Source organism: Rattus norvegicus, chromosome 12 (genome assembly GCF_021556685.1).
Source record: "Rattus norvegicus strain SHRSP/BbbUtx chromosome 12, alternate assembly SHRSP_T2T, whole genome shotgun sequence".
In the NCBI taxonomy this organism is placed as follows: domain Eukaryota; kingdom Metazoa; phylum Chordata; class Mammalia; order Rodentia; family Muridae; genus Rattus; species Rattus norvegicus.
The window spans coordinates 20,484,636-20,511,023 of NC_141545.1; the positions used below are offsets into that span (position 1 = coordinate 20,484,636).

Sequence of the window (26,388 nt, forward strand, 5' to 3'; positions counted from 1 at the left end):
AATAATGAAGTATCAACAAGGCGACGACACTGAGTGTCTTTCCTCAGAACTTGATGTGCTGACAAGTGTTTGCACCACCACACAATCTTTGAGGACTGTGCAAGCCTGGCCTTGTGCAGTGGTCTACCAGATGTCCCTGGGCTTCATCTGGCTCTTATTTGAGCACAGGAAGATAGAGTTCTGAGGCTTCAGCAGGTGTCCAAGGGCAGCTGAACAGTTTCCAACTTGGAAGGTTAACGTTCACTCTCATTTCTCTTTCATTTTGGCCTTTGAGGCTTCCTTATTTCACTCAGTGACAATTCAGATTTCTTTGTGCAACATTTTTAATTTTTGTGGTACCACCATCCACTAATTCTACCTTCATCACCAACTTCACCACCATCATCCTCACTGTCACTGTCACCATCACCACTGTCACCATCACCACTACCACCATTGTCACCATCACCATCACCACTACCACCATCACCACTGTCACCATCACCATCACCATTGTCACCATCGCCACTGCCACATCACCACTGTCACTATCACCATCATCACTGTCACCACCACCATCACCATTGTCACCATCACCCTCACCACTGTCACCATCACTATTGTCACCATCACCACTGTCACCATCACCATCACCACTACCACCATCACCACTGTCACCACCACCATCACCATCACATCACCCTCACCACTGTCACCATTACCACTGTCACCACCACCACTGTCACCATCACTCTCACCACTGTCACCATCACCATCATCACAAAAGCCATTATCATTACTACCATCACCACTGCTAATCCTCCAGCCTCTACCTTTGGCACCAAAATCCAAACTCAGGCCCTCATGCTTGTACAGCAAGCAGTTTATCCACCGAGCCACCCCAACCTAAACCTTTCTTTTTTGCAAACTTGTTCAAAATTTATCAAGGTCCATTTTTTAGTTTATTTTTATTTAGCGTCTGTGTGTATACGTGTGTGTGTGTGTGTGTGTGTGTGTGTGTGTGTGTGTGTGTGTGTATGTGTGTGTATGCCCACAGAAGCTGGAAGAAGGTGTTGGGTCCTTTGGATCTGGAGTAAGAGGCAGTTTTGGGCTACCTAATGTGAGTGCTAGAAACTGGGTTCCCCACAATAGCGGTACATATTCTTTCTTACTATTTTATTTTTATGTGTACAGGTGTTTTGCCTACATGTATGCCTGGGAGCCATGTACATGCCTGGTGCCAGCTGATCCCATAAAACTAGAGTTACACATAGTTGCGAGCTGCTGTACGGGTGCTGAGAATGGAACCTGGGTCCAGAGGGAGAACAGCCAGTTTTCTTTTTTTTTTTTTTTTTTTTTTTTTTTGGTTCTTTTTTTCGGAGCTGGGGACCGAACCCAGGGCCTTGCGCTTCCTAGGTAAGCGCTCTACCACTGAGCTAAATCCCCAGCCCCCAGTTTTCTTAACTACTGAGCCATCTCTCCAACCCCAAGACTCCATTTTTGTCCTGATTTACATATAAGAAAAGCATGTTTCAGAGACGTTAAATGACTCGTTACAAGTCATACATCCCTGAATGGTAATGGAAAATTTCCAAACTCTCCTGCATGCCCTGAACCCACAGATTATATGAAGCAGGCAGTAGGACAGGCTTCCTGTCCAGGTTCTGCTGTTAACGAACCATACTTACACCTAATGATCACTGGCAGTGCTTGGAACTCAACAGTCTTTGAGAGAGGGTATGGTATGTTTGAGTATGTGTGCAAATATGGACCTATAGTGTGCACGCAAACGCACATGTGAATGTGGGTATGTGGAGGTCTGAGATCAACTTTAAATATCTCTCTTCAATCATGACCCTTTCTTTCTTTTTGATACAGGGTCTGCTGTGGTTGGCTTCAGTTCTCATTTGACAGATTTAGGGGGAAAGGAACCAGATTGGCCTGTGGCCATCTTCTGATTACTAATATAATGTAGGAGGGCCCAGCCCACTGTGGGCAGTGCCAGCCCTGGGCAGGTGGTCCTGGTTTTATAAGAAAACTGACTGAGCCAGGGGAAGCAAGCCAGTGAGCAGTAGTATTCCAGACTCTGCTTTGAGCTCTTGCCTTGAGTTCCTGCCTTGGCTTCCAGTGGTGGTGAACTATAACCTGGAAGCTAAAATAATAAACCCTTTTCTTTCCAAGTTGCTTTTGCTCATGGTATTTAACACAACTACAAAAAAGCACATTAGATACCCAAGAACCTGAAACTTATTGATTCAGCTGGTCTGACTGGCCAGTAAGTTCCCGGGATATCTCTCTCTCTCTCTCTCTCTCTCTCTCTCTCTCTCTCTCTCTCTCTCTCTCTCTCTCTCTCTCTGCCTTCCCCTGCTCTGCACTGGGAGTTGGAGCCACACACTACCACCCATGACATCTGGTTCTGGGGATCTGAACTCAGGGCTCTGCAGGCACTTTATGGAGCCATCTCTCCAGCCCTCAGATTGTTTTATTACAGCTGCCTGGTACTTGCCTCCCTCCCAGCATTGTGGAGAGAACAGATGACATCAGATAATGTATGTAGAAGCACTTTAGAAATTACAGCATGGCATATAAATTCCAGGGGTAATTAAGAGACTATTATGGAGTGCATGGATACACGTGTTTATTTCAAGCACTTTAGCCTTTTAGCAAATGTGAAGGCTATGGCCAGAACCCTCGTCAAAGTCCCAAATTAGATACTATCAACAGTATATAATTTCCCCCATAAAACACCACAATGTGTCACTAAAAAAAAAGCTAAGTGGTCCTTTAAAATAGTTAATGATTCCATAAACACCGGCATCAAGCTATTTATAAAGTTATTTATAAATGTCTGGAGTGTTTGCTGAAAACGTTGAATTAATTTAGTTTTTAAAAACTGAATAAGGTATGAACTCTAGTCCATGGGTTCAGATTTCCCTATTTTCTGTCCTAGAAACATACTCTTAGGTGTCACGGCACACGCCTGTGATTCTAGCATTTAGGAAGCAAAGGTGGGAGTATCAGGAGTTCAAAGTCATCCTCAGCTACAGTTTGATCAGGCTGAGATACATGAGACCCCACTAAAAAAAAATAAACCGTGAGCTGGGGAGATGGCTTGGTGGGTAAGACATTCACATCAAAGGAGCGAAGGACCTGTGTTCAGATCCCTAGAATCTGCACATAGATGCAGTACAAGCATCTATCCTCCACGCAAGATGGGCAGTGGAGACTGGCTGTCTTCAGTTTCTAAGCCAGCTAGCCCAGCATTTGTAATGGCAAACAATAAGAAACTCTGCCTCAAACAAAGTGGAAGGCAAGAGCCAACACCAAGGTTGTCTTCTGTTTGTAATGGAAAAATGGGGTCTGGAACAGGTAACACTTACTGGAAAAAAAATTTTTTTTTGAGACAGAGTCAGACTTTAGTTCAAGCTGGCCTCAAATTCCATATTTTCCTGTCTTGGGATCTCCAATACTAGGATTATATCACACAAGCCTGACCTCCTCTGACAGCATCTCTCTAGCCAAGATGACAAGAGTTACTATGTAGCCCTGGCTGGCTTCAAACTCATTTCAGTTCTCTTGCTTCTGTGGTGATTCTCCCTGAAGCACCAACACCCTTCAGACACCACGCTTTAGACCACTATGCACATCAAACTGCCTATGAGTGATTATGACAAACATGGGTGTGTGTGTGTGTGTGCGCGCGCGCGCGCACATACATGCAAAGACCAAGAGGTGGCTCTACTGCCTCCCCTCTGTAACATTTCAAATAGCTTCTCTCACTGAACCTTAAGCTTATCATTTACCTGCCCAGCAAGTTACTGGAATTGGTCTTTATCTTGGCTTCTCCAAAGCTGCGGTTACAGGCACAACTGGGAATTTGAACTCACGTCCTCACGCTTTCACAGAAAATGTCCTTTCCCACTGAACTATCTCCTCTTAATCACATTTTAAGAAAGTGCCTAGGGAAGCCCATACAACTTTGTTTTGTTTGTTTGTTTGTTTGTTTTCTTCTTAGTTGGGGCCCATGTAACACTCAAAGAAGCTTTTGTTTGAAAATTATGACCCACCCTGCTCCAATGTTATTGGAAGGAAAACGGCTTCGCTTTTCCCCTAAACTTAAGAGCAGGAGGACCTCATCACTATTTCCAAACTTTGCAGCCACGTCTAGGGCTCAGAGCCCGACCAACCTGGGAATCAAGGCAGAAAGTCACTCTGTACACCTGGCACTTTTGGTCACGCCCCGTTTTCCACAATTTCCAATCCCAAGCGCAGTTAGTGTGATTGACAGGCAGGCAGGGCACTTGTAATTGGCCGCGGAGGGCTGCAGCTCCTCCTTCCCAATGGCCCCACCTCCCTTTCATTCTGAAAGAAAGAAGCTCGCTCGGCAGTCCAATGAGAAGCTCCCTAACCGCAAAGATCCCGCCTCTTTCGGCGCCGGCTCCGCCCCAAGGACCATAGGAGTGCCCGCCTCCTCCAAAGCACGCTTGTCCAATAAAAAGGTGCGCTCCACAAGATAGACGACTTCTCAACCAATAAAAGAGTTTTTGCGAGGCACCGCCCCGCCCTCCGCGCCTTCCCCTCCGCCCCTCAGCGGGCCTGGCGAGTGAGGGCCTCGGGGCGGCGGCGGCGGACGCAGCCTGAGGGAGCGGCGGGCGGGGCGGCGCCTGGCCCGGCAGGGCCGCGCCGGCTGAGGGGCGTCCATGGCGCGCGGGCCCCGGCGGGGCGCGGCCGCGGCCTGAGGGCGGTCATGTCCGGGGTGGTGCGGACCCTCAGCCGCTGCTTGCTGCCGGCCGAGGCCGGAGCCCGCGAGCGCAGGGCGGGCGCGGCGCGCGACGCGGAACGCGAGGCCCGACGGCGCAGCCGCGACATCGACGCGCTGCTGGCCCGCGAGCGGCGCGCGGTGCGGCGGCTGGTCAAGATCTTGCTGCTGGGCGCCGGCGAGAGCGGCAAGTCCACCTTCCTCAAGCAGATGCGCATCATCCACGGCCGGGAGTTCGACCAGAAGGCGCTGCTGGAGTTCCGCGACACCATCTTCGACAACATCCTTAAGGTGACGCGCGGCCCCGCCCACACACACCTGGTCCAGGTGGAGCGCGGGCCCCGCCCCTTTTGTCCTCCACGGACCGGCGACCCTGCCACCGGGCGCCCCTCCCTTCCAATAGGGACCTCAAGCCACGCCAGCCGGGGTTACTCCAATGACCTCCAGGGGCGCGATTGGTTTGCAAAGCCCTGGACGCTTGGGGACCGTGGGAATGCAAGCTGAACCACTCTCACGTTTGGGTTCCGAATGGGGTGTTAGGGCTGGACACGTGGATTGAGGGTCACCAACTCTCCTTGTCCCTCCAGCATGCAAACGTTATAGTGTAGATTGGACATCGGTCTTCTTTTTTTATTTGTAAATGAGAATTGACCATTTTATTGGTTATTTTTTTTCGACAAATTCTCTCATATATCCCAGGTTGGCCTTGAACTCAACGTGTAGCTTGTAGGATGACCTTGAACTCCTGATCTTTTCTCTACTTCTCAAATACTGGAATTATGGGGGAGGGGGGCGCTGTGTCACTATACTTTGTTCATGGAGTGCTGAGGATTGAATCCACGACTTCATGCGTGTTAGGTAGGACATTACTAACTAAAAACTGCGTTGCCAATGTTTGTTTTGTATTTTTGAGACAAGGCGTCATGAATGACCTTATCCTCCCAGTGGTAGGATTACAAGCAGTACTTTGTTCTTTAAACTTTTTAGTACGGTGAGTTAATTTATACACCAAGTTGGAGGAGATGTTAGGAGGAGCTGTGAGACACCCACCACCCAACTTTAAAACAAGGGTCAATTCTATGCCAATCTCGTTCACCCCTGCCCACCCCTCGCACCCCAGCCCCACCTTGGTCTCCAAGTTAATTCTAGATACATAGTTGTATTAGAAAACATTTTGGTGTGTGACACTAAACCTGCTTTAAAAGCATATGCACAGGACCATTATGGAACTAAATTTAAAAAAAAAAAAGGGGGCCTAGGGACGTGGTTCAGTGGTCAAGCACCAGTCTAACTCTCGTTCAACCTCCACACTGCAAAGCATAAAAACAAAGAACTAAACTCCTGTAATTAAGGGTCCACATTTCCTTCATTGTTTCGTAGTTGTTGTGTCTTTGAACCGGATACAGTAATCCTCATATGGTGATGAACTCAAGGTCCTGTCCCTTGTGCCCTTTATACTGTGTGCCATACCTGTCAACAGTCATATTGACAGAGACTAGGACCAGTTTTGCAGGAGGGTCCAAAGAGAGCTTTGGAGAGCTGGGCGTAGCTCTGCTGGGCCTGTAGCTGTTGGACTCTACCAACATGCACACGGCCCTGGGTTGAATGCCGAATAAACTGGTCAAGGTGGCATACTCCTGTAATTCCAACACCGTGGAGGTAGAGGCAGGAGGATCTAAGTTCAAGGCTTAGCTACAAAGAAGGTTTGAGGCTAGCCTGGACTACTTAACACAGGAAGGAAGATGTAGGCAAAGTCTAGACACAGAATCTGTTCTGCTCCTAGATTAGCTTCCTCGTGAAGTTTCTCATCTCTCGGATAGAGAGATTTGTCATATCAGAAAATCTACTACGAGACTAGATTTTACAGGGCCTGATGGGTTTTTAAGTTAGCAAGGGGACGCAGAAGCCCATCTGGGACACGTCTTTCTGTTCGGCCTTGAGAAACCTTGGTGTAGGGCGGTTGGGCTGGGATCCTGGGAGCCAGACTTCCGGGCCAACACTCCCACACTCAACATGTTTGTTACTAAATATTTCATTTTAATACAAGTGGCTCCTCTGGGTTCAAGATGGGAAGAAAAATCATATGGAGGGATAAATCACACATCTCACCTTTCAGAACCTCAGGGAAGCAGAAGTTCATAAACATTAAGGCAGGCACCTTAAAGGGATAGGCCTAGTCGTTCAGAATTTCCCGCATCTTCAAGGGTATTGTAAAACACACTTGACCGTCATTTGGGGCCTGTTTTTCAACATCTCCTCTAAGGAACCTGGCTTTATTTTTGCAGCTTTTCTGAACCCCAGAAACAGGGAGGCTTGGAGGGCTCAGTTTCTTTCAACTTGGGAGGCAGAAAAATATCTTTAGGAACTCAGATCTCAAGTCTACTCTGCTCTGTTAAGTGCATTTTAGAGAAGTCAGTGTCTCCTTCCTGTGCTCATCAGTACTTTCTTTTCTTTTCTTTTTTTTTTTTTTTTTTTTTTTTTGGTTCTTTTTTTTTTGGAGCTGGGGATCGAACCCAGGGCCTTGCGCTTCCTAGGCAAGCGCTCTACCACTCATCAGCACTTTCTTTTCCTGGCTTCCTCTGTGATTTTGTTGAAGATATTTTCCGCATCTTCTTTTATTCCTATTCTTAAATTTGGTCTTTTTATCCTGTCCCAGATTTCTTGGTGTTTTGTGTCATGAATCTTTTAGATTTAGCATTTTCTTTGACACAAAACCTCTTCCCGGGGTTTCCCATCCCCAGGATTCCCTCAGTTTGTTTTCTTTATTGTTTCTATTTCCATTTTCAGTTCTTACACAGTTTAATGTCCTTCACCGGTTTGATTGTATTTTCCTTAAGGGATTTATTTATTTCTTCTCTGAAGGCCTCTGTCATCTTTATAAGATTGGATTTAAGGTCACCGTCTTGTACTTTGGCTGTGCTAGGATACCCAGGACTTGCTGTAGTGGGACAGCTGTGCCCTGGTGGTGCCATGTTGCCCTGGCTCTTGTTACTGTGTTCTTACACTGTCCTTTACCCATCTGGTTGTCCCTGGTGCTGGCTGGATGTTCTCGATGCCAGCAGGGCTCCTCCGGGAGGCAGGCAGAGCCTGAGAGTGGGTATCAGGAAACAGGACACTGCTCACCTCTGCTGGCTGTGTCCCAAGTGGACCTGGCAGGCAGGGGATTAGCGGGGAGGGTTCTAAACTGGATGTTCTTCCCCGTCCCCCTCAGACCTTGGGGTGGGGAGCAGGACAGCAGGGAAAGCCATGAGCCAAACAATCATTTCCTGGCTTCCTTAGCAACAGAAGCAAGACTTGTTAATAAGGAATCTGCTTGTTTGGTTTTATACAATGCCGTTCTTTGAACCAGATTTTTTTTTTTTAGTAGTAGTAATTTAAAATTTTTTTAGTCCTTTACAATTCCATACATGTATAAGATGTCTTTTGGTTATTTTCAAACCCTATCACTCACTTCCATTTCCCTCCTAGTCTCACTGAGCCCCTTCTTCTAACAAGTTCTCCGTCTACTTTTTCTTCCTGACTAGTCTACTTATTATTCTGTATTGAATGTGTTTTATCTGCTGTAACTTGTTAGAAATTCATTTTCCAACTTTAAACCCCTCCCATTCCCTGGCCATCTCTCTCTATCCTGGCAGTGTCACTTAGTTTGCCCAATTCTATCATTTTGTCATCTCAAGGATACTGTATAGGAGCTGAGGAAATGGTTCAGTGGGTAAGGGCACTTGTTTTGCAAGCAGGGATCCTGAATTCCCATCCCCAGCAGCCATGTAAAAATGGGCAGGGCCTGTAACCCCAGCATTGAGGCTCCAGAGACGGATGTGGCTTGCTTGGCAGCTAGCCTGGCAGAAATGAGCTTCCAGTTCAGTGAGAGACCCTTTTTTAAGACAAAATGTGATAGAGGGAAATACCTGATGTCCTGTTCTGGCCTCTGTGTGCACACACTCATGTGCCTGCTCTACACACCACACATAACATTCTATAAACGGAATTTGCAGAGTGGGCTTTTGGAGTTGAGTTTGATCAGAACAATGACTGTGGTGATCCCTGTGTAAGCAGCTGCACATGGCAGTAATTCCAGCTAAGTAATGTGCCACCTTTCCGTTCACCTGGGGAGGGTGTCTGGGCTCTTCCCACCTTCCGATCACTACAAACAGGTCTTCTGCAAACATTCGTGTGCCTTATTTTAGGTTGGCTGGTTGATTGGTTAGTCATGACACAGTCTCATGTAGCCTAGGCTAGCCTCAAACTTACATGTTGCTGAGGCTGGCATTGAACTGAAGACAGGCATGAGGGGTTTAAAGTTAGAAAATGAATTTCTATGCTCCGTCTATGTCCAGTGTATGCTTTCATGTGTCTGGGATGAATATTTCACAATGTAGTAACAGGGTCATACTATAGTGATGTGTTCGTCTGATAATCCCAGAGGTTCTTATGCACATGTCAGTTTCTCTGCATCACTGTCTTCCTTCAGCTGTTCTAAGAGGTATATGCTGTGTCTTCATGCAATGTTAATTTGCATTTCCCTACTACTAATGATGCTGGAAACCTTACTTTTGCTTTTCACTTTGAGGAAAAGTTTATTTTTGTGCCTCTTCTAATTAGGTTCCTTGTAATGTGTTGTTGAGTTTAAGGAACTCTTTATATATGCTGGATACTGGTTTTTTTTGCCACATAAGGATTACTCTCTACACTTCGACTCTCTACACGGGGTCTTTTGCAAAGTAAACATTTTAATTTCAGTAAAGTCCAGCTTGTTCATGTTCCCTTTTATGGATTATGCTTTTGCTATCATGTCTTAAAGAACCTTTTGCTTGGCCCTAGATCTCAAAGATTTTCTCTAAGTTTTATAGTTTACATCTTATATTTAAGTATGTAGTATGGATTGAAGTTCATTTTTTTCTGTCTGTGACTATCCAGTTGCTTCAGAACTAGTTGTTATTTTCCCATTGTACTGCTTTTATACCTTTATAAGAGGGGTAATCAGTTGGTCCGTATATGTGTATCTGAGTTTTCTATTCTGTTCACTGGTCTGTGTGTCTGTCCATATGCTAGCATCCATCACAGGTGTTGGTTACTGTAACTCTATGTGTGAGCTTTAGTATTTCTCCTGCATTATCTTTTTCCAGGTTTTAGCTATTCCAGGGCATGTGTCTTCTTTTTTCTTATAACTTTTTTAAAAAATCGTGTGTGTTCTCATGCCTGATCGTGGGTATGTGCAGGATTACAGTGCCTTGGAAGCCGGAAGAGGAAGTTGGACCTCCAGGAGCTGAAGTTAACTGCATTGTGATCCATCTGACATGGGTCTGGGAGCCGCAGGTCCTCTGCAAGAGCAGTACATGCTCTTATTCCCTGAACATCCCTTCAGTCCCCATGGAACTTTTCCAAATGACCTATGTCTATAAACACCTTGTTGGGAAGTTGATGCAGTTGCTTTAAACCAGAAGATCAACTTGGAAAGAGCTGACCTCACGCCTGTGTTGAGTTTTCTAATCCCTGAACAAGAGTACCTTCATTTAAGTTGGATTTTTTTTTCCACCAGCCTGTTCCACTTCCCATGGATCCTAAACATGGTTTATGAAGTTTATGCCCGAGAGCAGAGTTTTCCTGACGGCAGTTATAAATGATCCTGTGCTTTTGCTTCAGCCCCTCATTCACTGCTAATGAGAACAATGTATTTGGTGACTGTGCTTGGGTCTTAATTGCCAGTGACGTTGCTGAGCATAATGGTTGTAAAAGAGCTTTCTGGTAAATCACTTGGCATTTTCTACACAGACTGTGTCATCTGCAAGTAGGGATTGTTTTAATTCCTCCTTCCTGTGAGTATGCCTGTGCACCAATATGACAGCACCAATAGACTCAGTGGAGGATTTAAAAAGTATAGGAGGAGGTCTGTGAGGGCATGGAGGGCGAGCAGGGGTGACTGTGTCTTATTGCACTGTACACATGCAGAGAACAGAGAATGCTCAAGGAATATATTTAACTTTTCTTTTAAAAAAATGGGAGTACTTCTTAAAGTAAAGAGAATGTGTTTTATTTCTTTTTCTTTGCCTATTGCAATGGCAACAACTTTGAATGCTGTTAATTGAGAGTGCTGAGAATTCAGATGACCTTTGTATCTTTACTGCTGCTGACAGGGTCTTCTGTCTGTTGACTGATTTTGTTTGTCTTTGCGTATGTGTGACTGCCTTTGTCCATGCGGAGGCTAGAGGTCAGCTTGGGCGTCACTGCTTGCTTGAAGCTTACTGATTAAGCTAGACTGGCTAGCTAAGGAGCCCCGGGGATTCACCTGCCTCCTCCTCCCCACTGTTGGGCTTACAAGTGTACCACCACCCAGTCCAACTTCTCTATGCCAGTTCTGGGCATTGAATTCATGTCTTGATGTTTTCCTGTAAGCATTCTACCAACTGAACCATCTCCCCAACTGACTGATTTTTTTTTTCTTTTTTTTTTTTCTTTTTTCTTTTTTTTCGGAGCTGGGGACCGAACCCAGGGCCTTGAGCTTGCTAGGCAAGCGCTCTACCACTGAGCTAAATCCCCACCCTGATTTTTTTTTTACAACACACACACACACACACACACACACACACACACACACACGCACACACACACACACACACACACACAGAGAGTTTTTTTTCTTTAGTGGCTTAGGAGGTGGAGCCCAGGGGTGCTACACGTTCTGGACAAATGCTGTACTGCTATGCCTCACTCCTGCTCTCTTCCTATAGGGTTTTATTACTAATTTTTTTTCCCTAAGCAAAAGTGATAAACTCTTTATTTCATTGATTTTCCTTCCTATAGTATTCTAGTTTTTAAATTTCAAATTTCATTTATTTCTGTTTATTTGCTTCTTTTTGAGAGAAGGAGGGTGGTCCTCTTTGTGTAGCCCAGGCTGGCCTTGAACTAACCTGTGGCAATCTTTAGCCTTAGCTTCTTGAATACTGAGATAAATGTAGTCCTCCTGCCTCTACTTCCCAAGTGTTGCGATTCTTCTCCTTGTTGGAACAGAGTCTTGTTTCTGCCTTGCTCTGAACTCACAGTTGATGTTCTCTGTCTTACCCTTAGGAGTGCTGGGATTCTGGATCCACATGCACACTGCATCTGCATCTAGCTTTGTAGATGGGGTCAGAGGCTTGAACTTGGCTTTTCAGGTTGTTGGGCTTCTGAGTCAAGCACCTTTACCACTGAGCCATCTCACTGCCCTAGCATTTCTTATTCTGTCTCAAGTGCTTTAAACCACCTGAGTGCTGCCTCAATAGCCACACATCTTGAAATCTCTTCTGTTTTTATTCTGTCTTATCTTTATTTTTTGGCCATCTTTGACGCATAATTCATGTGTGATGCCCTTTCCGATTGTCGTCTGTCTGGTATTGAGTACTGATTGTATCCATTGTGGTCAGAGGACAGCTCTATATGGTTCTGCTCATTTCTGTTTCTTGAAGCTTGTCTTAGAGCCTAGATCACAATCTCCTTAGCCTGTGTTTTGTGGTCTGTCTGAATATTCTGTAGCACTAGAGAACATGCTAGTTTCCTGGGGTGTTCTGCAGGTCAGCTGATGTTGGTTGACAATGATGATGAGCACAGTATCCTTACTGAACTATCCAGTGCTTACATCCCCAACAATAATTGAGGGATCTGTCTTGTCTGTGTGTTTGCTTTGTGTATTTTAAGGTTCTGTTTTGTGGTGTATAACCATATGTGGCCTTTGCATGAAGTCAGGATGTATGCGTCAAGTCACAGGCAGTGTGGGAACTGGCTCATCTCCTTGCCCTGGTACCTGCTTTAGTGGCCATTGTCCACCTCTTTCTATTGCTGATCCTATGGTGTCCACTCTCTCCATCCTTTCCCTTCTCATCTCTGCGTGGTATGTCTGGGGTGTGGGTGCGTGAGCCGGGGCACAGGGGTAGGTGAAGGTCAAAGATCAGTGTGTAGAAGTCTGTCCTCTTCTACCATGAAATCCAGGAATTGAACCGAGGCCCTCAAGCTTGGACAGCGCTTACCCACGGAGCCATGTCACCTGTTTTTTGAAAAAGGGCCTCCATGTGTAGCCTGGACCAGTCTCTAACTTGTGTTCCCTCCTTCCTCAGTCTCCCAAGCCCTGCCAGATTACAAGCTTGTACTACCACACCCAGTTTCTTTGGTTCTGAGGGTGGGTCTCAGGGCTTCCTCATTGTAAGTAAATACTCCACCACCTGAGCCCTGTTGCCCTTCATCCCTAAAGGCTCTGCCCACAGCAGCCTTGAATTCCTATTGAACATTTACTTACTTATAGGAGACAGCATCTCCCATAGCCTGGTCTGGCCTCAAACTTGTTATGTAACAAAGGATGACCTTGAGTCATGGTCCTCCTGCCTTCGTGCCCTGGCACTGCGATTACAAGCATGCACTACCACATCCAGTTTATGTCATTGTGGTGATGGAACCCAGAGGGGTCCTCTATCAAGTAAGCTACAGTCCCCGGCTGGACACTTTGAGTGCTTAGAAAATGTGCTGCCTTCTGCCTTCCCCACCCTTAGCTTTGGAGGAGAGGCCCTGTCATGTGGGTTGGTTCCCTCCTCACTGCTTTATTTTTCTCCAGCTGCTTTTATGGCTTTTTTTTCCCTTTGTCTTTAGTATCCCGAAATTTAATTGCGATTTAGCTCAGCATAGATTTCTCTGTGTTTATCCTAATTGGGGCTTGCTCATCTTCCTAAGTCTGGACATTTATGTCTTTTGCCAGATTTTAGAGGCAGAGGGCGGGGGTGGGGGATATCCAGGACTGTTGTGTCAAATTCTTCTTAATGGGGACAGAGCTGCCCACTTCTTTTTGTTGTTCTGTCTTGTTCTGTGTTTTCCTGGACTCGGGATTGACCTGAATGCCACCCTTTAGCCAGGCAGCCCCCACAACACTCAGCTGCTGCTCCAGCTGCACTTTTGTTCTTGACCTCTGAGTCTGTTTCCTTGACATATGAAGCTGTAACATTAGCCCCTGGGTCTGGGTAACAGAGCAGCAGCAGCCCAGTCCCTACCTCCTGCATCCTTGGTCCTCTGTGAGCGCCCTGATTCTATCCAGTGGACAAATGGAAGCATCCCGCTAGGCAGAGAGTTGGGGAGTAGAGCATGCCACGTCTCTCTGCTAGGCCACTTGGAACATGCCTGCTTCCTGGTTCCTTAGGACAGGAATATAGGAGAAATTAGCTTCCCTTTCCACTCTGAACTAAATATTTGGGCCTACTTGTTGCTTTGCTTTACCAGAAATAATCCCAAGTAAGACTGCCCGATCCATTCTTTTATCTTAGAGACGATGCTTGATTCCTAGCTGGGGCTCATGTGTTTGGTATTTTGGAAATCATGTAAGACTGCTTTTGGTAATAGAATGGCCTCCACACTGAAGCCCAACATGGAGTGATCAGACAGTTTCCATCTTTCCAGGTGTTCAGTGTTAATGTTCTGTCTTTGTTATATCATCTACATAATTGTATCAGTGTCTTATTGGACAGCTTCAGCTAAGGCCTGTCTTACATGTCTGTGTATGGCTTTAGAAACTTCTGGGGGAGTTGTTATTATTTGGGTGGGGGGGCATGTTGATGCTGAAATAATTAAATTCAGAATGTTCAGGGCTGAGGAGATAGCTCAGCAGTTAAGAATACTTCCCACTCCTCCACGCAACAGGAATTAAATTCTATGCACCCACGTCTGGTGGCTCAAGGCCATCTGGAACTCCAGTTCAAGTGAACCACTTCTTTTGGTCTCCTTGGGTAACTGCACACACGTAGTATACATTCCACACATAAAAGTCCACACATAAATAAAATTAATTTTTTAAAAAGTTGTTTAGGTTCAGGCTGTGCAAAGCACTGTACTGGGTGCTTGTGGGGGAGGGGCACTTCATGAATACCAATTATTCGTGGCCTTGGGCATCTGTTGTGCTTGCAGGGATATTACACAAGTAAGTCGATGATTGTATACCACACTAAACGCCACTGTGGAGGCGGGAGAGGTGACTCAATGGGAGAAGGGAAAATTACCCCTGGCAGAGGCATCTGAGAGGCCCTGTCCAGGAATGTGAATGCATCAGCCTTTGAAGACTCTAGAAGATTCCAGCAGGCAGAGAAGGAAGATATACAAGTAGGAACCGTTTGGACAGATATAACAGGTAGAGCTATAGAGAGAGACAGTCAGCACAGGTTTGAGCTGGGCTCTGTAATTTAAAGGAGTGCTTTCAATGTGGTGGTTTGCTATGCAGACTGCAGTCATAATGGAAAGTCCATACACAAAGCATGGAGTCTCAAGGGTATCCATGAACTACAAATTAAAACCTTTTGTTGTAAGCTAGAAAGATGATGGGGTTTTAAGAATTGAAGTATAGCTCAAGTTTAAAGTGATTGATCCTTAGCTCCCATATAAAAAGCTGGGCACTGCAGTGCGAGCCTATGACCGCAGCACTGGCTGGGGTACTAGGGACCTGCTGGACAGCCAGTGTTGCTGACACAGTGAGTTCCATGTTCAACAAGGGGACCCTGTCTCCAAAACTTAGGTGGAGAACGATAGAAGACAGCCAATGTCTGCCCCTAGTCTGTACATGTGTACATGCAGGCAAGTGCACCTGCACACGCATGAACACATGCATGCACCCCACCCCCCAACCTAAAAGAATTGCTTGGGTTTTTTCATTTAGAACCTGAGGCTAAGGAGTCTGGGACTCTGGAGGTGCCCTCATTATCCATTTGTGTTTTCAATCAGTTTGAAACTCCTGGCCTCTGATAGTCAGTTACTCTTGAGCTCAGAAGCCCTGCTTGGGGTTCAGTGCCTCCCGCAGTGGGTGGGCTGGCAGGGGTGCTGAGGAGGAAGTCAGCTTCCTGGGTCTGGAGCACAGTTGGGTTTTTACTGCCTTGTTGGCAAATTGCACTGAGTAAGCAGATTTTCTCTTACACTTGGACACATATGGTTGGTTCTTTTGAAACGCCCAAAAACAAAAGCATCTTTTCCATCAGTTGGGGGGGGGGGGAGCCAGCAAGATCTTTGTAGCTACCAATAGGAATTCAGAGCTCCAAATGATTGGTCTTTCCCTCTCAGTTCCCATTTACTTGTGTAGGAGGAGCAGCATTTGACCTTCATCATCGTCAGGTGCCATTTGGATCAGGTTTGCACTGGTGTTGGCAGATGTTCAGGGTCAACTCACAGAGCAAAGTTTTTTATTTTTATGGCAAAGCCAAGAGTGAGCCATGGAGCCCATCACTCGTAGATGAAGACACCAAGTTTTTTTAGAGCTGTAATTACAGGGTGGCTGTCAATGGAGCTGTGTAATGGGCCTGGTGCCTCTCTCACTATCTGAAGGGCAGCACTCTTCCTAACGATTGACTGCATCTAGACAGAAGGGGCAGAGCCCGTGAGGCTGAGGTGGTGCCTCTCTGAGCTCACCTCTTGGGAGGCAGAAGCAGAAGAGTCACTGCATGCCTGCAGCCACCTTGGTCTGTGCAGTAAGGACAACATAGAGAGGTGCTCCCTAAGGAAACCAAGATCTCCAGAACCCATGTAAAGGCTAAAAGAAAACCAACTTCCTGGAGGTATTCTCTGACTTCCACATGTGCACTGTGGCACTCATGTGCCTGAATACACATATCAAGTGCATATGCATGTGTATAAAATCAAGGTTTGAGAACAAAAATCAAAAGAGCTGCAGTGGGCTGTCAACGCTGTCACTCAGTGTCACCTGCTTCAATTGTAGAGTAAGCAGAGCAGGAATAATTATTACTGGCCTGGGTGATAGTCTCTCTGTGTGCTTCATTTGCCAATTGAATCTATCTTGAGCTGGAGAGACGGATGGCTCAGTGGTAAGAGCACTTGCTGCTGGTGCAGAAGGCCCGTGTCCAGTTCCCATCACCTACGTGGAACCTTAAGTGCTGTAACTCTAGTTCTAGGGCACCTGAGACCCTTTTCTGTTCTCTGGAAACGCTTGCATGTATGTAGAGTGCTTACATACAGTGGCACACATACACAGAAAATTAAATTAAATAAGACATCTGTTTTTGTGGGGAGAGAATGTGGTTCAGTAGAAAATATGGGCTTGGTGTGCAGGAGGCTTTGCGTTAGATTTCCAACCCATTCACAGAAAGTTGTCTGTGTCCGAGTAAGTGTTTAACTCTGTCCGAGTGCACTGACATGTTTCTGACTCTGCACTAGGAGACCTTTTGGAGCAGCTGCTCCTGGATGGGTTCCTTGAGCTCATCTGAAACTTGAACTTTGGATACACACCACCCATATGGCAACGGAGCATAGGCCTTCCTCTTGGGAGGGCTTTGGAGGAGCAGTCAGGAGCTGCAGATGTCCGGGGGGATGATGTCCTTGCTCTCTGCTCCATACAGCTACAGCTCTTTCTGGACTGGCATCAGTCTTAGCACCTCATCTGGGCATCACCTGACCTACAGAGTCAAATTGCTGCTGCAGCCAAGGCAGTGTAATGGCCATCTCAGTGCTAGCCTGTGCTTATCTCTAGGACTAGAAAGACAAAGGGAGGACAAAGCAGGAGGCACTGGTCAAAAGGCGGGGAGGATGGCAGCCAGGAGACCTTGCCTGGCTTTAGGCCACTCCATTCTTCTGGTGGGCATCTGATGAGATTTGCTTGACTAATCCTGCACTGTGCTAGGGCCTGTGGTTTAAACAGGTGAGAAATTTTCATCAGGGCCAGGGTTAAGGTGGGCACACACTTCCACAGCCAACAACAGCACCAAGACAGAAAGATTACAAGAATTTTTAAGGTGAAATTCTGCTCATCTTTGTAGGCAAGATGCATGGAGCTCTGAGAGAAAGGCCGGTTAGCCCAGAAATGATGTTACTTGCTCCCTTCCGGATTCCTTCCCTTGAAAGGAGAGCTTTTAGCCCAGCAGTGTGGTGCACACCTGCAATCCTAGCACTCAGGATGCCAAGGCAGGGATTCACAAATTCAAAGTCAGTCTAGCCTATAGAGTGATACCCTCTCTGAAGGGAAGGAAGGAAGAAAGGGAGGCAGGCAGGCAGGCAGGCAGGCAGGCACACAGCACGCAAAACAGGGCTGGAGAGATGGCTTAGTTAGGAAAATTCTGGAAGACTGTGGTTTGAACCCTAGAACCCATGTTAAAAATCCTTGTGTGGTAGTGCATATCTGTGATCCTAGCATGGGGAAGCAAAACCAAGATTCCGAGGGCTCTCTGGCTATCTTGTTGAGCCTACTTGGTAAAATCCTATTTCAAAAAGACGGGGGCAGCACCTGTGGAACAATACCTGCGGATGTCCTCTGACCTCCACATGTACACACATGCCCTCCCGTCAGTACACATGAGCATATTGCAAAAGGTGAGCTTTGGAAAGCTTTTCTCTGTTGTAATAAGATTTTCACTTTGTACTGAGATTTCTATCTTCAAATCTTGCGTCACACAGGTAGCCAGTGACTATATATTTTTTCTAATGTTGAGTCTGGGGTGTTAGCACCCATTTGTAATTCTAACACTCGTGAAGTGGAGACAGGAGAAGTAGAAGTTCAAGGTTATCTTCAACTATGTACTGAATTTGAGGCCAGCCTGAACTACTCCAGACACTTAATCCTAGCACTGGGAGGCAGAGGCTTGTCCAGATCTGTCTTAAAACAAAAACGGGGAGTGGGGAGGGCAGAGGAAGACTGTTCAAAGTGATATGAAGTGTCTGGGAAGAGACACTCCTAGGGGCTTGGTTAGAGTGGAGAGATGGAGACCTGGTCATTTACCTCCTTCTCAGTACCTTTAGTGGGACTGGAAAGGACTGGGACGCTAAGCAAACATACCAGGGCTGTCAGTGACTAGTTAGAGCAGTTGTTCATCAAAAGTAATCATCTGGGGAAGCTGAGTAGGCGAGTCCCTTAATGTCTAACTATGAGCCAAACACTGCCACAGCTGCAAATGGCCAGGGCTGTCTGCCTAAGCGGGAAGCCTCTGTGCCAGGGGTCTATGTTTATTTCTCAGCACCTGAACTGTCACTGTGTCGGGGCCTCACTGTCTGGGTAGGCTGGAGTTCCTGAAGGACAAGATCTTCATCTTCCTAGCCCCAGCCACTGTATCCTGGCACCTTCTCCCCCTGCCTCTTGGCCCATGCACTAGCTATGCTGGTGAGTCTGGGAGAGCATTGGGCAGACTGGCTCAGCAGTCCTGCTCAAATGAGTGAGCCTACCTGCCCTCAAGCCAAGCTCTTAGGATCACAGTCAGCATTTTGGTCTCCATTTGCCTGGTCCTACTTGTTTTCTATTGCTATTTTGAGACAGGTTCTCACTATGTAGCTCAGGCTGATCTTGAACTCATGGTCCTCCTGTCTCAGCCTCCCAAGTGCTGGAATTACAGGCGTGTGCTAACCACACGCAGTCCTGATTCTTGTTTTGAATCCAGAATCTAATAATGAAGACTGGTGTTGAGTGTGAATGCTGTAACTAAGGCAGAGGCACAATTCTAGCACTGGAGTTGCAAGTTGATGGCTTCGGGGTGAGCTTTTCAAACAAGTCATCTCCTGAGCATGCTAGCTAATGAGCTTCAGTCTGGGGAGAAGCAGACCTAGGGACCCAAAATGCAAGGGACTATGGCAGAGACAGAAAAGGGGTGGAGGTGGGGGGTTGCAAACCATGTCCATCCATCCATCAACCCTAGCTGAGTTTGAAAGCAAAAAGAGTGCACAGTGGCCCAGAGCACTTCTGAGAAGTGGGTCAGTGGAGAGCTATGGATGGGAAAAGGAAATGGCACATGCCTGAGATCCACAGGAGGATGGAGAGCTTGTGGGCAGCTTGGGCTGTACAGTAAGGTCAGGGGCAGTCTGAGCAACTCAAACTGTGTCCCAAATAGAAAAAATCAAGAGAGGACTGAGTTCTGATCACGATCTGATATCTACTTCTGGCCTCTATGGGCACACTTGTGACAGATATACACAGATACACATAAACTAAATCTAAATAAAACAAAAACAGAGTTCAAAAATGGAGGTCAGAGTAAGAGTACTTTTCTAGCATATATACTGCCCTAGGTTCAGTCCAAGGGAAGGAGAGAGAAGGAGAGGACAGACTTTTCAGGTGCAAAGCCAAAAACCTAAAAGAGGGAAATAGAGAAGGCAAAAGACTGAAAACTGAGTCTGGGAGGGGGAATGGGGCAAACTAAAACAAAAGATTGCCCAGGGCATTGTTTATTTGGAAGAACGCAAGCTTGTGGGTCAGATAGGATGAGACAAAGGCACAAGATAAGGGGAGATTGCAGCGCTAATGGGAAGAGCTAGAACTGCAGATAGCAGCTGGGAGATCTGACAACAGAAACAGGAAGCAGCTAATAGTCACCACTGAGGAATAAATAACAGGGGTGGTGGCGGTGCTTCTGTGGAACAGACCAGCATCAGTGCCCAGAGGAAGCTTGTGGCTTTCCTTCTCCTTATACCCCAGAGGGAGTGGAGGCTGGCATGTTCTAGGACCACCTACCTCTTCCTCCTGCCATGCTTCTGCTAAGCTCTTCACATGGCCTTCTGTCCTCTTGGTATCTTTCCCCTTGTGCCTCATCATGGTGGATATGCCATCGCAATGTGGACATACCTATAAAAGAAGGGTCTATTTGAGCACAGAGAACGGTGTTCCTTTGGCCACCTGCTGAACTGAGGTCCTCAAGAGCAAGATTATTTTGATTCTTTAGTGTGTGTGTGTGTGTGTGTGTGTGTGTGTGTGTGTGTGTGTGTGTGTTCACACCATGCATGCACACACATGCATGTTCATATGTAGGTATGATCATGTGTGTACATGCATGTGGAGATCAGATAACAGCCTCATATGTTGGTTGGAACAGGGTCCTGCTGTTTGCTGACATGCACCTTAGGCTTGCTGACCCAGGAGCTTCCTAGTAGCAGAGTTCTGGGATTCAGACACATGCCCAGTATGTAGGTTCTACAGATTTGAACTCAGGTCCTCACACTTGCACAGCAAACACTTTACCTACTGAGCCATCTCCCCAGCCCTAGGGATCATTTTATCAATTCCTGATTGGTTGGTTTTTAATGTGTATTTGTGTGTGGGGGTGTATACCTCATGCATGTGGGTGCTTGCATAGGCAAGAAGGGGTTGTTGGACCCCTGTGTCTAGAGTTACAGGTAGTCTTGAGTTGTCTTTTGTGGATGCTGGGAACCTGGAAGAGTAGTAGGCACCCTTAACCAGGTGTAGTAGGCCACGCCGGCCTTGGCACTGTGAAGGTGTTTGGCCATACAGTTAGTTCTCAACCCCTCCTTTCACAGAAGTCCCTTAGGTTTACCAGAGAGAGGTAAAAGCAAAGCAGTGCTTATATTTCATGTTCCGATAGAACGATGCCACTAACTCTTGGTGAAACATGACTGCCTGGTGGGGTGTTGGAAAGGTGGCTACAGTACCGTGAGCTTGTCTAGTAAAAGCAGGAAGGCTGGTGTGGGAATTGCCACCCCAAGCCTGGTGTGGGAGGGTGAATGCTCACACCTCTGTCAAGTTCACCTTCTCACTCTGCCGCCCTTGCTCATACTCACCTTCTCACTGGCAGATCAGTTCACACTCACTCACCTCACACGAGCTCCCTCCATCTCTCTTAGTGCCCACATCTAAGTCATGCTAGCACACACCTTGTCATGCACTTGCACACACCAGCACTCAAGTGTAAGCACAGTAGTATAAATGTAGGATCCTGTTTTAAAACGCATGCATGTTTATTTATGATAAAATTGTGGGCATATGAGCTCTAAAATATATTTTCTACAGTGTTATTTTTAGGAACTCCGTGTAGATCCCTAGGAAGATAGCCTTCCCCTAGTGACTGAAGCCTTTACTCCTGTTGGCTCCTCAGCAGTTACCCAGAAACTTGGATTTTTGAACTGTAGGTGTTTCAACTTAATTTCTGGTTAGAATCCTGTGTTAGAATTTCTGTCATCTTGACTATTTTCAGAATGTGTAAATATTTGCCAAGCAGACCACAGCATCTTCAGCATTTTCTTTTTAATTGGAAACTTGTTTTAATTCTTGGTGACTTGCCTGAGTTCCCATCCTCCCCCAGTTTCTCCCGTGACCCGTGTGTTTGTGATATTTGATGGGCCAGTACTGAGGTACCCTTAGGAACCAAAGTCCACGGTTTACATTAGGGTCCACTCTGTGTGTCATGTGGTTCCGAGAGTTTTGGCAAATGCATCATGAAGTAAAGGTTCACTGGCCAAAGTCCTCTGTGCCCTACTTCCTCCCTCCCCCAGCTGCTGGCCACCGATCTCATTGTCTCCTCTTTCCCCTTCTCTAGAATGGCTTACATATGAATAAGAGCCTCTGTAGAAGAGTGTGGAGCCAAGGTTCTCTGGATTTTTTATGTTTCCTTGCTTGTTTTTAAAAAACAAAAAACAAAAAAAATCCCGATAGTCCCCAAATCTGGGTAGTTAAGACCCAAACTGCTACAAACACTTGAGTGCAGGTTTTTATAGCACACACCAATGTGGAGTCCATTTTGGTCCTGAGTGTTTTGCATTCCCAGCAGCAGGGACTGACGAGTGCCTGTTGGTGCTCGTGTGTGCTAACATTCGGCATGGTGGTACTTTGGATTTAGGTGTGCTAATAGGTGTGTAGTGCTAGCTCATTTGCTGTGGGGGTCAGGGTTTTGTTTGTTTGGGGTTGTTGTTTTCAGAGTTGGGCTTATGTGCATTATAGGCAACACAGTACTTCACTCTTCTCACAGCCAAATAATATTCCATTGGGTGTATTAGTCAGTTGACGGACATTTGGGGTTGTTCCCACCTTTCGATTGGTACAGACAAGACTTCTCTGAACATTAACGTGTGGATATATGCTAGCAGATCTTTATTCATTGGATGTATATGATGTTAGCTTTTCATTACTATAAAAATATCTTAAGTAAATAAACTTGCAAAAGATACAGTTCATGGCAGTCTCAGTTCATGGCTGGTTGGCCACATTGCCTGTAGTCCTCATTGAGTCAACCTGTCAGGTAAGGAATGGGAGGTAGGAGAGCCCACATCTCACTTTGTAGGCACACTGCCAGTATCCTAAAGGACTCACCAACCCCTCTGTCTGGGTCTGGGTTTTGGGGGCTCCCTAAGATCATCTGAACAGCTGGTAACCCTGTGGCTGACAGTCTGAGGAGCTGCTAGGCTGCTTCTCGAAGCAGGGTAAAGCGGCTGGCTCCTCACTTCATGCGTGTTACCCCACTGTTCTCCAGGCCCTGGCCAACACTCACTCACTATTGCCTGTTTTCTTAGTGTAGCCATTGTCGGTTTGATTTGCATTGCCCTTGTGGTGTTGAAGTCTTTCCATCTGCTTATTTGCTGTGTTCTGCCTTTAAGAACATTTTGTTGTTCAGTTGGTTCTTTTTGCTGGGCATGGGGATTGAACCTAGAGCCTCCCATATGCTAGTCAAGGACACTACCACTGAGCTAAGTCCCATGCCTAGACTCGTTTTTTTGACTTATCATTTGCTTCTTTTTATTTCCTCAGACCTGGCTGGTTTTCCTATTGACCGTCATGTACATATGGAGGGAGGGAGGCAGGGAGGGACCTATAGCAGTTTCGGATAGTCATATAACAAAGCATTAGAAGTGTGCAGTGATTTAAAATGTAACATTGTCATTATTTTGAAGAAAATGTTGGGAATGTACAACAGAAATCAGAATTCCCTAAAGGCATGTCATTTTGAGCTGTTTATGGTACCTTCTCCACTCCCACCATCCTGACAGTGGTTGTCCTCTGATTTCCTCCCGTGGGTGACTTCTGCGTGCCTGTCCTCAGAAGTCTTCTCAGATGTTCTTCATAAAGCTGGTTCCAGCTGAAGGAATTACAGTGGGCTTATTAGTCCCTCCCACCAGTCCCTCCCCTTTTTTTCCTTTCTTTTTGAGGTAGGATCTCATATTGTAGCTCAGTTTGGTTTAGAACCCATGCTCCTCTTTTGGCAGCCTCTGGTTTGGAGGGGTGGGAGTTTCACACGTGTGCAGTGACCAGAGATGCTATTAGGTGTTATGAGCCACAAGTCTGTCACTGCTCTGCTGTTCACGTTGGTTAGGCTGGCTAGCCAGTGAGCCCCTGGGATCTCCTTTTCTACTTCCCCAGTTCTGGGATTTCAGGCACACAGAGCCCAGCTTTTCTTTATTTTCCACATGAGTTCTTGGGGGTCAAGTGCAGGTCCTGTGTTTTCAGCGAAAGCCCTTTTCTCGGTGAGCCAGCTTCCCAGCCCCGCACCCAGTCCCTTGTAAGGCAGAAAAGATCAGAGGCCTTCAGTACAAGGCACTCCTCTTCATCACTAGGCCCCTCCTGTCTGTTGTCTTGTTCCTATGCCTTTTCCACTTGTAAACATCATCAAATCAAGTGAAACTACTCTTTTGGGAAAAGTAGAGAGCTTCCTTTTCTTGATAAACTCCTTAGCTGGGGTGCACAGCAGCCTTCTGACTGCTTCTCTCTTCTTCCCTTCCCCTTCTGCCAGTGCCCGGGACACAGCTGACCGGTTAGTGAGAGTTACAGTTTTCCTACTCTGGCTGCTGGGTAGTAGTGGGGAACGCTGGCAACGGATCAGAGGGGAAAGAGAGGGACTCCTTCTTCTGGTATTATTTGTTGTGGTTCCCAAGCCTCCCCCTCCAAATTCACCAGTCTGTATATGTTCTTTGCTTTCCTATGGGGACCGGAAGGAGTTAGAGTATAGACTGCTATTAGCTATCTTCTGAGGGCAGCATGGTGATCAGAGATGGTCATGAAGATTCACCCAGAGCAGGTTCTAGGTCCAGTCATCTAAACCAATGTCTTCAGCCAGGCCTCTGCCAGAGGGATAGAGAGAGCCTCCTTCCTTTCCAAGGCAGTGTTGCTTGAAGGATCTTGTGCTGTTGTGCTCCAGACAGTCTTTTTCACATACAGATTGTAATTCAGTAAGCAGGAACAGGGTCTGGGAGTCTGAAGTTCTTGAAGCTCATAGCTGGTATTTATACCACTTGATTCCCTTTGAACAAGGATACTCAGGACTTTAAAAACCTGCAACAAGCTAACCGAATGTCAAGGTAAAATGACTGCACAATAGGAACTACCTCCCTGTTCCCAAATTAATCAGCAGGTATTTACTGACCACTTCCTGTGTGTAGATGCTCAGGACACATCCCGGGAACCTGGGCCTGGGGTTGGGGGGTGAGGGGGTGGGAGGTGGGAGGAGCCAAGCCAGTCATGTAACCCTCAACTCAGACAGCTGAGGCAAGATTACAAGTTCCAGGCAGCATGGGCTACATAGTAAGGCCCTGTCTCAAAGAGGGGGTAGAGGTGGGAGGTGCCCTGGGCAAAAGGGATAAAAGAGCCAAGCCAAGCAGTATGAAGATGGAGATGCTGCTGCTATGAGACGTGTGGGCAGCTGAGGGCAGGGAACTTGCTGCCAGTGCAGGGCTGGGACACCATGGAGAGCCATGTAAGGCAGCGTGGTCAGCTCAGGGTGCAGGCACTGATAGCTGCAACCTCTGTGAGCCTTGTGGGCCGTTAGGGACTTGGTTTCAGCAGAGGAGTGCCACTCGAAGCTTGTCCTGACAGCTGACCCTGGAGAAAGACCAGGGGTCACAGGAATGGGGATAGGCACTGGGCCTATCTGGAAGTATTTCCAAGGCTTTAGGACTAAGGATGCTATTCTGAAACATGAAAATGTCATTCTTCCATGTTTAACTACAAAAAGAGCAAACTGTGTTTTGTTTTGTTTTTGTTTTTGTGTGTGTGAATGTGTGTATATTTGTGTGGAGGGGTGATATTTATAAGGGGTGTTGTGGGGTATGTGTGATGTTTGTGTGGGGTGAGAGTGTGTGTGTGTGTGTGTGTGTGTGTGTGTGTCTGTGTCTGTGTGTCTGTGTGTGTGTGTGTGTCTGTGTTGTATATAGAAGATAGCAGGGTCCTGCTTTAAATCTTCACCTTATTCCTTTGAGGCAGGGTTTCTTACTGGACCTCAAGCTAACATGGCAGCCGGCAAGTCCCAGTACTCCTCCACACAGTGCTGGGGTCATGTCTGGTGATGCAGAAGCTGAGGATCCTCGTGTTTGTACAGCAAGCACTCTTAACCTCTGAGCCACCTCCCCAGCTTCAGGAGCTCCTTTTCAAAATTCTACATTGTGAAGTAAAAACGATGGGGGCTGGAGAAATGGTTTAAAGGTTAAGAATGCTTTCTGCTCTTGCAGAGGACCCATCACCCATATTGGGCTACCAAATAGAGACTCATATATACACATAAATAAAAAACAGAATAAATCTCTTTCAAAATAGCAGTTGATATATTAGCATTCACTAAAATAACCAACTAATAAAAATGTATCTTTTATTTCTTTTTTCTAGAATATATACAAGCTTCAAACACAAATTAAACTGTTTTGCTCCTTGTATATATGTCTTTTATTCCATTGGGTCACTTATTTGCATTGTATTTTATAGATTTGCTTTTCGTTTTTTGAGACAAGGTTTCACTTTGTAGCTCAGACCCTATGAAACTCACTGTATAGTCAGGTTGGTCTGGAACCCACAATCCCCTGCTTCATACTCCCAAGTACTGGGGTTACAAGTGTGTGACCACACCTGACACATTTAATAGCTCTTGAGTATCTGGCTTTACTTTGTTATGTCTGCAACATGCCTTTTAAATTTCGTTCTGTTAATTTTGTTTGTCTAACCAACTGGAATACAGATC

The 26,388-nt window shown here is 46.4% G+C and overlaps 1 protein-coding gene across 1 annotated transcript in view; it reads left to right on the plus strand.

The window, feature by feature from the left end:
* The first annotated feature begins 4,693 nt into the window (after positions 1 to 4,693).
* Positions 4,694 to 26,388, plus strand: part of Gna12 (G protein subunit alpha 12) — an 80,581-nt gene continuing 58,886 nt past the window's right edge. Inside the window, exon 1 of the mRNA NM_031034.2 lies at positions 4,694 to 5,029. Within this exon, the coding sequence (NP_112296.1) occupies positions 4,727 to 5,029 (303 nt within the window). The 5' untranslated portion in view covers positions 4,694 to 4,726. The remainder of the gene's footprint in view (positions 5,030 to 26,388) is intronic.